General features: G+C 38.6%; 1 protein-coding gene across 8 annotated transcripts in view; it reads right to left on the bottom strand.

Moving 5' to 3' along the window:
• The window catches only part of LOC118412139, a 59,059-nt gene that overhangs the window by 18,230 nt on the left and 28,263 nt on the right, over positions 1-12,566 (bottom strand). For 6 of the 8 annotated variants that reach the window (XM_035814793.1, XM_035814799.1, XM_035814800.1 and 3 more), the window contains 7 exons: positions 7,757-7,900; positions 6,078-6,239; positions 5,320-5,420; positions 4,542-4,676; positions 3,624-3,803; positions 2,343-2,488; positions 444-550 (listed from right to left, as the gene is read on the bottom strand). In XM_035814793.1, coding sequence (XP_035670686.1) covers positions 444-550; positions 2,343-2,488; positions 3,624-3,803; positions 4,542-4,676; positions 5,320-5,420; positions 6,078-6,239; positions 7,757-7,900 — 975 coding nt within the window. The remainder of the gene's footprint in view (positions 1-443; positions 551-2,342; positions 2,489-3,623; positions 3,804-4,541; positions 4,677-5,319; positions 5,421-6,077; positions 6,240-7,756; positions 7,901-12,566) is intronic. The other 2 variants (XM_035814794.1, XM_035814797.1) reach the window with 2 other exon arrangements.

Raw genomic sequence — 12,566 nt, 5'->3', positions numbered from 1 at the left:
CAGTCAAAATGCCGCTACTTTGTATTGAAAATAAGCGTAGCGGCCCCAAAATGAGCGTAGCGGTCCAAAATTTTAACGTAGCGGGCCGCTACGCAACTTTGCGCTAGCTAGAACCCTGCACCACTTTAACAATAATATTTCACTTCCCTTGTAGATGTAATTCTCAATGGTCCTAATACTTTTTGCACTGGTTACAGGGCTAGGTAGCAGGGAAAGGGTTAAGATATAAAGTCTGAACAAGGAACTCATAAGAAAGTCCTTCATCAAAACAAATTTTCCCAGAAAATCTGTTATAACTAAGAACAACAGTCGGGGCATCTTCATTGAAAAGTTAGAGCATTTGCAGATAGATGCGTGATGCCTTAAGGGCGGTTATACCAGCTATATAGATACAGATAAACAACACTGCTGCTATAGTTTAAGACACAAAGACAGACACTTACGTCTCTTGTCCCAGGCCGACCCCACGTTCTTCAGGCACTCAGGTGGGAGGACGTCCTTCATATGGGGGAGGCCCATCTTGGCACTCACCCTCAACACTTTCGTCCCTCTGTTAAGAAAGTTAGGTCATTGTCTAGTGTTCCTAAACTGTCTTGGTTCTACTGTCTATGGCCCAAAAGTGTGTGACAGACACATTGATTTGCACTACTCTGTTCACAATGACATGCAAAAGCAATGCACACATATACTGTATGTGTATACAGTCAAACCTGTATTAGCGGCCACCTTTGCATACCGGCCACCTGCCCATAGTGGCCACTTTTTGTCGGTCCCTTGGATTCGTAATGATTAAGAAATAGGCTTAGCGGCCACCTGTCCAACGCGGCCACGGCCACACGATTTCCGGTCCCGCAGGTACAAAAACAATGCCGATTACGGCCACACGGACCGCTGATCTATGTTTCGGCACGCGTTCGGCCATATACAGCGGCCGTATCGTCACCCTACGCCGGATTTAAAACCTCTTTGACTTATATTCAAAACAAAACTTCGTAAACTGGCGCTACCCATACCCGCTGACAAACGAGGTCATATAAGGTCAATAGACGACACTAATATTACGGAGGTAAATTGTGTTAAAGTTACGTTCTAATACATTATCGCTTAGGTTAATGACGAGACTTTTCTTGTGAGTACCACATTAGCATAATGGGCGAATCTGACGTGTGAACGCGAGCGGGAACACACGGACGGCGAAGTATCAAAGGATACAAGACGACAGATCAAAGAAATATGACGATACCGGTCTCTTCAGACAATATCAACTGTAGAACATTTAAAACTTTTTATAGCTTTTGTTTTCTTAATACATATAGTGTAAAAATCATTGCAGTACATGTACAGTACTGTATTATGTCAATTTATGTGAATAAAGATCAGTGGGTACTAAAACTATGTGTAAGTTATTGCTTGTGGTCAATTGATTAGCATATTCTCTATAGTGACCACCTCTCTATAGTGGCCAATTTTGACCAGTCCCTTGAGTGGCCGCTATAGACAGGTTTCACTGTACACATACAATTTCTATCATGGAAAAAAACATGAATCTAATAGAATTCTCTGTATTGCCAAGATTGTAAACTACAACAATGTGCAACACACATGCAGCCAGCAGGTTTGGTACTTTTCTCTCCTCAAATTGGATAGACAGTTTTACCATGTTTCTGCAGGATTACCATAAATATACAGCCATTTAGTTCTCTGTAGTCTGGTGTGGCCACTGAAAGCTGACTCCATTTAGTAAACATATAATCAAAGGAATCTTTAAATATAAAAGTACTAGGTTAATCAATACATGTATGTATATCACATACTGTAGCTCTATATTGAATGAGGTATACAGTTGAATATCCTTGCTCAGACTTTTACATGTTTTGTATGTCTTTGGGGCCGTTATGTCTTATTAACTTTCAAAGTCTCAGGTGACTTAAAGGTGGACTCTATTTAGTAAATAAATACCTGACCTTTACCTTTACCGTTGAAAACAAAAGTGCGTGTCTGTCAAGAGCAAAAGGTCATGTTGGCAACAAAGGGAATTTGAACACCCGAGGGGTTTGCGTCTCATCACTGCAGCTGGATAACCTCCAAACTATTTGTCTGTTTACACTTGCTGACTAAAGACTTGCATGTTAACTATGAAAAAAAAAGGGACGCGACTGTTTTGATGTGGCTTGTGAATGGAGGCGGCTGCTTGTGCCAGGTGGTTGCCCCACCAGGTTTGACTGTATCTGTTAGTTTATGAAGTAAACATACTGTTGATAAACGATCAAGATTCAACAGTTGTTTCTGTTCCCCCTACACACTCAATCGTATTCGATTTGCCTTGAGATTCTCATACTTACAAGCTTGGCACTTTGCAGCCCTGGCCGGCCAGAAAGTCCACTCTGCCGAGCTCCTTGTCCTTATTGGTCAGTGTGCCTGACCAAGCTATTGAGTAGGTAACCATCTTCTCTCCAAACGGTATCAATCTTCGGCCTGATCCAGCCTGCTAGAAGAGGTCATAGGGGTCAATCTTAGAACCATTTCTTTGGGCCGAGAATGACTTTCTGCAACTAAAATGGTGCCAAAATTTGGGCACACTCATGTCCTGAATGTTTTGTTATCAAATCATGTAGTAGCATACGAAGTAGCATATCTGAGAAGCAAGAAGTGAAAATGGTGTGTCTCACCTTTCACATGAATATCCCTTTAACATCAAATCAAATTTTCATGCGGAAAAGACACAAAAGGCTCATTGAATAAATATATGTCTCTCCTAAAGCTAATAGAGTTAAAAGAAATGTCTTTGCTTCAGCCAACTTATCGTGTGGATTGCTAAAAACAACTTTGAGAAGTCCTGATATGTTCAGAACAGGCAAAAATATAAATAGTCTGAGACCCAAAATATCTACTTGCTTTATTTCCGTTTCTGGCAGATCCATATCTTTCACATCTGAAGGTTTCCTGTTTTACACTATTTACTGTCATGTTCCAGATCGAAGAAACAGGATGTCTGCCTTGCCAAAACCCATTAGGGGTCTCTTAGTTCATGTTATGTGTGGTATTTAGAATCAAGCGCTAACTGATCTTTGGGTAGATAACATTCCCAGAAACACGGATGCATCACATAAACAAGCAAACGTCGTATATTTTTGTCAAGTTTGTGCTACACCTAGTCTTCTAGAATCGGTGTGCACATGGATGTCATTAAAAAAATCACTTGGCATTGGTTTATGATCATGCACCTTGAAAAGATGGCCTTTCCAGTAAGAAACATAACAAACTACCCTTAAAGATGATGGATTTTTTTTTCTTTTCAGCTACTACCAGGCTTGAATTAATAAATAATCTAAGAAACTTCTGAATGGACAAGTCTGTTCAACAGCCTATTGAGAGTATTCAAAGGGATAACAGCTTGAGGATGAGTTCAAGTAAACAAACTGTGTAAGTTCGTTTACTCATGTTTTATGTTGAGGGATTTCATGTTTTAAGATGAGGGACGAAGCTTGTAGAAAATAGTTACAATTAGGATATATTATTGTTTACCTGTATTTATATCAAACTTAATGCATTTAGCCCCATTGGGGCATGAACATGCAATAAACGTCATTGTCAATTAAAAAATTAATCTGAAAAATTCTTACCTGCTGTTTTGAGATGGATGCTACTGGTCTGCTGATCTTTGCAACTTTTGCTGTCTTAGTGTTACATGTAGTAACGTTCTGACTTGCCTTGCTCTTAAAGTGGATGATTGCATAGGGACAGCAATGTCTTGGTCTTGTCAGAGGCTTCTGGTCAACCTTATTGAGTTCATACAAGTAGATCTGAGAGAAACAACACCAATATCATCCAACTGTTACACAACAATGTGAAGCAGACAAAAACGGTTTGTGTCATCATCATATACGTGAAGTTAAGATGACCTTTTGTGCATGGATTTGCGTAGCATTTGAAGTTTCAGCTAAATTATATGAAACATCATTAAGTGGTGGTTAAATGTTCATGGTTTTCACGGTGGCCATTTCAACGCAAACTTAAAACCACTGCGAACATTTTTCCATGGCAGTAAGAGACTACAGTGCATGGTGCTACAGCAAACCCAGTTAGAAGTGATTTTTCCCGCTACCGCAAAATTAAATCCCCATGAACTTAAATGCATTTACAATTATGTTCCTAACAACATTATATGTTCAAACTATTCGTGCAAATGGTACACAAACTGATCTGTATCTCACTACGCCATCAGACATAGACGACATTTTAAACTAAATGCTAGCAGTCTTTATTGTCACTTTTGTCACTTGCAAATAGCCCTCCGGCAAGAACTTGCAATAAACTTTCATAATACCAATGGCAATTTGGCCAAATAGTCAGTAGGGCTTTGCTGTAAAATGTTGATTTTTTAGGCTTGCTGAGGTTAAAATTGTGTTCAGTCAAAAACTGTGGCCTGGTGTGGTCTATTTATCTTTTCCTAAGGGAAGAAGGGGCTCGTGCTGAGAGAGAGGACATTAGAAAAGAGTTGCGTTTGAATGAGAAATATAAATTTAAAGTTAAGATCTCACCTGCATAGCTGAGGTCATGTCCTCGGCCCCAGAGAACACCACACAAGGCACGTGGCTGTCAAAGTGCTGGGCTGGCTTCGGTGGCAACCCCAAGTTGCTCTGGGGAACAACTGTCCTGGGTCTGCCTCTCATTATCTGTGGGTATGGATTTCATTGTAATAATCTACATACATGTAGCAGGCTCTCTCCGGCCTCAGATTTTCGGTTTATGAGTCAGACTGGACATGTCTATAATGCGAAAATGCGGCACAGATACCCTTGACAAATTAAATGATGTCAGAACAGCTCATCAACAGCAGTCTTTTTGTTTCAACAACAGCACTCTGTGCACTGTTACTAGCAATTTCGTTTCCTTGCATAAGTCCTAGACAGGGCAAGAGAACAGGGTCTGCAGAGGCTACAAGGGATACCGCATCTGAGTGCTAAGTAATATCTTAACCACTGTGGGTCATACACCTACAAAGGCAGGAAGAAGCAGGGTTTTGCCCCACTGTGTTTTTAACAGACGCACAGAGGAAAGCACACCACTGGGTACAAACAACACTTCAAATGAAAATCATTACAACTCAACTTTCTTCTCAACAAATGCAAATATCTTGCAACAACAGTGTGTAGAGGAGGAATACTGCAATGTGTAACATGCAGATTAAACATGGGAAACATAATTTTTGTCGACCCACTCATGCTATGCATTTGGTTCTTCAAATGATTTACCTAATTATAATAAAATACAAGTAATTTCTCAGTACCAAGATGAAAACCCACTGTGGGTACAAACCTTGAACATGGCAACAACAGGGTTCTTTGGTCCACCATCGGCTTCTTTCTGAATACAGAGGTCTGGACACCTCCAGACTGTCACACCCTGACTGGGCTCACCTGTTCAGAAGAAATATGTGTCTTTTATGTTTCCTGTCAACCTAAAAGCATTGGAGCTTCATACTGAGGACAAAGCATGTCATTTTTGTGGTATCCAGTATTGCAATGTGGCTTTGCTACAGCTTGTGTTGAAGTTTAGCCAAGCACACCAGGTAACCTCTATTCTTCTTAGTAAGTGAGTTTCTTTTACAACTACAGTAACATTTCTAGCCTAATGTTCCACTTGGTAGTTTATAGGCCAATTTTTTTCACTTTTGAAAAGCTGACTGCTGCATTAGAAATCACTTCTATCTACATGTAGTTATCACAATGCTACCTTGCTCTGGTTCTCGATTTGGACTTCATGACAAGGTTTGTCATAAACACAATAACTTAAAAGAATATATTCATCATCATATATACATGCACTTCCATTAACTCTGTAAGTTAAAGAAAAAGACAAATGTGCTAACTATGCGAAGCAAAATGTTCCAAATAATATGATAACAGTAAGTCTTAGTGCAAATTCATACCCATGGGGCTAATTGCGAGCGAACAAAATTTAATGCTAAACATACTATCATGAAGTTGAATTTGGGCTAAGTACAAGTGAATCATCTAAATTCTAACATATTAAGAATAGTAAGATTATACTCCTTTCGCTGAGCATAGACTTACCCAGTGCTGAGTTGGCGGTGTCTGACAGAGCTGTAGTTAGTCCAGAGGTACATACAGCAGACCTCTTTGTCTTGTCACTAACATCCAGAAATGCAAACTCCTCGATCAACTCCTTGGGACTTCTTCCTTCAATGGAGAGTTCATGCTGCTTCTGAAGGAACTCTAGAAATGTTTCAGGGGCAAGAGGGGTTGTTAACTGAGCACCAAACACTACAGTACTCACATAATTACTTTAACTGCCTTTCAACCTGGTATTCCGAGACTCCAGACATATTAAGATGAAAAGAGAAATTGCTCACTGCACTCATGATTATTACTGTTTTCTTTATTAAACCTACTGCTTACTTGCTTACTCTCTATCTCCATGGCTACCTTGTCCCCCCAACGACCTGGAGGTCACGGGACTAGGTAGGTAGGTAGGTTAGGCCTAGGAAAAAAAATGGTGTGTTTCCTGTTTCAGTCCTGAAAAAATTAGGGTCGGTAGGTAGGGGATATCTTTTTTTTTTTGTAATTTTTTTTAGGCTAGCCAAAAATCTAGTGATACATATTACAATACAGTTGAACAAAGGAAACTGAAATGTATGAGGACACTTGTCTTTCAATGTCAAACTTTGATTTTGTGCACAATAGATACATTAATCCTTCATTAGATAGGGCAAGCAGACTGTTTTTACTTCAATAGGAAGCAGGCTGAATAAAAATTCTAACTGGAAGCTATGTGACTCCACTGCCCACCCAAAAAAAAGTCTAGGGTCGGCAGGTTTTTCTAGGGAAGGTAGGGAAACAGGAAACACAACATTTTTCTTCCTAGGCCTTACTTGTCCCAGTCTATGCTGTTCCTTGCTGACGTGTTCTACCACACGATAGTTCGGGCAGTGCATCCAACGGTGTAAATCAGCAAATGGTCATAAAGTAGAGGCCGTATATTCACTCATAAAGAAATTTTCTCTAAAAGTAAGTTCCTCATTGATTTCAATTTGCCTAGTACATTTCCACACACTTAATGAATAGATTGGATCACAAGATGATAAAATCATCAAGCTGGCTCTCCATTACATTCTTGTACAGTATGTTTCCTTTCAATTCAAGTTGTGTTGATGCAATTTCTTCGTGAAGGCATTTCCATTAGTTGGTTGATTGGCATGAATCATTAATGACATATGATAAATCATGCATTGCGAACTCAAAGGCACATGATCTCAATTAAGATGTTGCCGTTTGGTGTGATGTGTCTGTGACCCATTTGGCTGTTAACACTCGAATTACTGATATGGTTTCCGTTCTGGTATCTGGCAGTAGTAGAAATGGACCTAAAGGTTCAATCATCAAAACATTGGTCAAACAACTGAACAGAACAACTAGATTGCCATCCAACACCAGATATTAACAGTCTCAATCATCTGCAGCTTTTTCATTCTAAGACAACTGTACAAACTTCTGTGCATATAGACTTGTTATAGTGAGTTATCATGTCATCCCTAAAAACTGCCATCAATGTTTTACAAGTTCTCTTACATAAAGAGACATGTCAAATCGAGCAGAATAAAAAGAACATGTTGTAATGTTCGCAGTGCCAACCCTTTTAAGATAGAGGCTGCTGGCAATCTGCCATTAAAAAAAAACGTACATGAAATCAACAGACGATAAACCGGACACTGAATATTAAGTAATTGTTGTACCTGACTGCAGGAAATCATTCTCAACCAGCTGTATGTCAGATATCTGGTATCCAAAGCTCTTCTCATCCCAGCATGTTCTCCTGTAGGCAAACTGAATCTCCTGGGCCTCGTGGCTGTCCAGGGACACAGGCCGCAGCATGTTGTCTGTGGAAACAACAGAACCTCTTCAACCTTTAAAGTCAGGGAGTAGCAGGGTTTTACCCCACTGTATTTTCAACAGACGCACACAGGGAAACACACTACTGGGTCGTCTGGGTGCAAACATACTTTGATGACTGCCGGTAAAATGTCAAATTAAAATTCTTACAACTTAAAATTCTTCTCATTTATCAAACTTGCTCTCCAATGCTCAATGAAAAAATTGACGTGCAAATAGCTTACAACAGCAGTGAAGGAATATTGCAATGTCTATCAAGAAGATTAGACATGGCAAACATAATTGTGCCTACCCACTCATGCTTAATGTATTTGCTTCTTCAGATGATTTACCTTTATCAGTACTAGTACTTTCCCAGTACACTTGAACTGAAACTTTTCTGGGAAAATGGCAAAAGGATAATAAAATGATGCAAAATATCTCAAAGGGAATCAATAACCATCATTATCTTCAGCAGCTGCGGAGCAACCCAGGCTTATCCACTATCAGCCATGTTATAAGCAATAAGCCAGTTCAAGATTCCTACTGCTCATGCTCAAAACTACCACATGGATACAATGAAAATGACACAAAATATCACAAATCATCATCATCGCGCGGCTGCATTGCAGTTGATCACATCTCATCCTGGCTTGTCCACCTGATGTCCACTGGAAGCAATAAGCCTGTTCAAGGTTCCTGCTGCTCATGCTTGAAAATACCAAATGACTACAATGAAATGACTCAAAATATCTCAAAGGGAATTAATAATAATCATCATCATCAAGCAGCTGCGGAGCAGTTGGTCACATCTCATCCTGGCTTGTCCAATAGAAGCCAAGTTATAAGCAATAAGCCTGTTCAAGATTCCTGCTGCTCATGCTCAAAACTACCACATGGATACAATGAAATGACACAAAATATCACAAAGGGAATCAAAAATCATCATCATCGCGCGGCTGCGTTGCAGTTGATCAGCAACCATATTATAAGCAATAAGCCTGTTCAAAGTTCCTGCTGCTCATGCTTGAAAATACCAAATGACTACAATGAAATGGCTCAAAATATCTCAAAGGGAATTAATAATAATCATCATCATCATGTTCAAAAATACCAAATGGAATGAAATGATACAAAATATTTCAGCTGTCAATATATTCATGAGTGATAACGTCAATCAATGTTTTACCTCAATCCTTACAATTATAACAGGCCCAAGTTACATGAAAACAATGTATACAGCTGACGTTTACCTCACACAATAGAAGAAACAGTATTTCGGGGGTTGCAAATTCCTTGATTTCCAGGACCCCATAGATTTTTGCCACCATGCCCCCCTCCCCCTTCCAAGGTGAACTGCAGTTATGCTTATCGCACAATTGTGCAGCATCAGACCATGTGCAACAGTAACATTTCTAACCCGTACCTTGGCCTAACATCTGGTGACATGCAGCTCTATTGTTTGCTTTAGCCTTGAAAAACAAATGAACCTAGTACTGTGTTACAATTTACTTTAGTTTAATCTTTAAATAGCTATTCAACAGTCATTTGTGAGGGTGTGAAAGGGGGTTCTTGTTATCACAATCATATGAAATCAAAAAGGATTAATGTGACTGTGTACTTTTGATTGTGGTGAAGACAATGAGAAATTTGGTAAGAAGACGTGTTCTAAACTTTGTTCTAAAGACCATTTCCCGTTTCCAATAGGCAATTCTCAACAAGACCCTAAACAAAGTCTACAAAAGACATATACAATATACACAATACAAAGGTCATATAGTAGGAGTCCAAAGGGCAGTGTGAATTGTACAATAACCTCTCCCACACATCGAAGTACAAGTCACAGCATGGCACAGCATTGAGAATTTGCTGACACGACAAATACAGTGCAATTGTTAAGATTTTTCAAGACATAATATTGGCAACAGTCACAGTAGGAAACCAAATGGCTGCCAAAGTTGCATATCCCAGTCAAATTAGATTTCGTAGAAGAAAGGCCATAAAAAATACTTTATATTAGAAAAAGTACAATAATCATAGTTCTATTTGATAATTTGTGAATCTAATAGAAATACAGCTTTTGGATACTGACTTAGCATCAAAGCAATCATAAACATAATAAACGAAAATGCAATGTGTCATTTCTTTCATAGGAAAGGTGCTATGTGATATTACGATGTAATTACATGTATCAGTTCTCTATTTTTCGAGCGTATGCAGCTTTTGAAGTCTGTCCTTAAGGGACAGAAAACTGATTACATAGAAATTAAAACAACAAAATGGTCATAATTTAAGATAACATACTTGCGATAGCTCTCACCGGAATCTGCTACCTTAGCAAAATTTCTTACCTTATGCAGCTGAAAGCTAGATGAAATTCATGTATCAAGCATACTTTGAATAAACTTTGTTTCAAATTTGTTTTAACTTTGATATGGTAAAACATGACACATTTAACAGTGGTGTGCCAATAATCAGGTAAAAGCGAAAAAAATCCACAAAATCTGGTTATTGAGTGATATAGTCAAGAAAATAACTACATGTTCCCAAATGAGTCAGCCTATATATGTTGCCCTCCACAGTGGAGACATGCATTCAGCTCAGTTGCTCACAGCAATCAACGACTTGTCAACAACACTTCCAGGAACACAAACTGGGTTGGACAAGTCCACAAGAAAAGTGTCCAGGGCAACTGAAAGTGCTGATTGGGCAAGTGCATGTCCTACCCCATGTGTTAGAGCGGGCAAGATTTTTCCATAAGACAGATTCTGATATACTTGTTACCTTTCACAGGAAAATAGAGCCAATAACATTAAACTCCATTGCTGGAAGGGAAAATCCATAGAAAATATGTCATTTAAATTGAGGACAAGTGAAACTTGGTCCCAACAACTAAATTTTTTATGTTCTTGCCTGACTGGACAAGCGATTTTAGAAAACATGTCCAACCCCGACAACCACAAAATATTTTTGAAAACTATTGCTCAGCAGCTGTTAATCTAATCCAAATAGTATACCATTTGGAGGAGGAATATATTTCAAAGAGTCAAGTAATTACCTCTGCATAATTACCCGAAGTTACCTTGGACTTCTAGTCTGCAAAAAGCTACATATGTACTACGTATTACAAAAGAATCGTAAAAAAATATGCATAGATCTGGGTTTGATTTTTCAATTCTATCAGTTGTTACTTAAAGCTATCTACCTGATCATAAAAACCCATTTGGATGTTTTCTGTCGACATACTGTGCAATATTACATGACATTGTATAGCTTGACGCGAATGTGCTTAAAGATTAGCAAACACTATGTGAGAATCTCCCTAACTAAAGATATGAACCACAATGCTTCAACCCACCCACACAATATCATGATACCCCCCTCCCATCCTCATGACATTTAAGATTAAATTAAATTAAATTAAAATAGAAAATAACTCTACCATGGAAATGTCATAAAACATCTGCAGTTGATAAGTAAATTGTGCATGTTTCAAAATATCCAGGACAGCACAATTCGGTTTACAAAATCTGGAATAATGTAACTTGCTTGGAAAGGGTGGAATGCTGTTTTCAGCCAGACCTTATTATACACCATTTTACACATCCTGGTTATTGCTATGACGTACATTCACGTCATTCTGACTGCTGCAGGAAATGGCAGACACGAGACTCATTGAGGCACAACTTATCAAAGAATTTTGTAAACAGAATTCAATTGTTGAATGCTTCTACACAATTTGAGTAAACTTACGAGGGTGAGTCAGAAAGTAATGCAAGTGGTTTCATAACAGACTCGTTTTTTGATCGAATGAGTTCAAACTTGGCACAAAGGTAGAGGCATATGTCCTCTTGAGCTTAAAATATCTAGATTTGTTGTTCATTATTTTATGAGTGACTGACCAGCTTTCAAGATGACCATACCCTAGGAATCCCGTCAGAAGAAAAGTGAGGTCCAATTAACGTACAATTAACGATTTCCCTAAACCAATTTTTGCTATTGTATGAGACTGAGCCTGCACATGTAATAAGCTGCATTTCTCTATAAGCCACGTGCTTATTTTCAACTCTGAAATCTGATTAGTTTTTCTTTTTTCGTTGCTGGAGTAGAATGAGGTATACGCGGTCGTCTGGGTCATGAGATTTGTGGTGTTATGATTAAAAGTTTCTACAGCCCTCTTTTCCCATTAACACAGAGAAATAAAACTTAGCACACTTTTTGGCCTTTAAACAGTTAATAACTGTGTAAAGTTTCGTTTCTTTTGGTTAATGGAAAAGTAGTGTTTTAACCAACAACTCACGAATTCGTGTATAAATCAAACAGCTCTATATCACAACTTACTCCATCCTAGCAGCTGTAAATGAGGAACCATTGAGAGTTCAGAAATGAAAATCGGCATGCATCATATAGAGACATTTGATATCATATATGTGTAATTCTAACCTCCTACAGTGATTTTCAGTGGATCAGATTTAGAGGAATTCATAGTCTGACAAGCTACCAAGGGTGTGTTCATCTTGAAATTAACTCAGTTGCTCATAAAATGATAAAGACCAGATTTAAAAGATTCAATCTCAAGAAGACATATGCTTCTACTTTTGTGCCAAATTTCAACTCAATTGATTAAAAAACGAGTCTGTTATAAAACCACTTGCATTACTTTCTGACTCACCC

This window comes from Branchiostoma floridae, chromosome 3 (assembly GCF_000003815.2).
Source record: "Branchiostoma floridae strain S238N-H82 chromosome 3, Bfl_VNyyK, whole genome shotgun sequence".
NCBI lineage: Eukaryota > Metazoa > Chordata > Leptocardii > Amphioxiformes > Branchiostomatidae > Branchiostoma > Branchiostoma floridae.
This window is presented reverse-complemented; position numbering and strand designations above follow the sequence as displayed.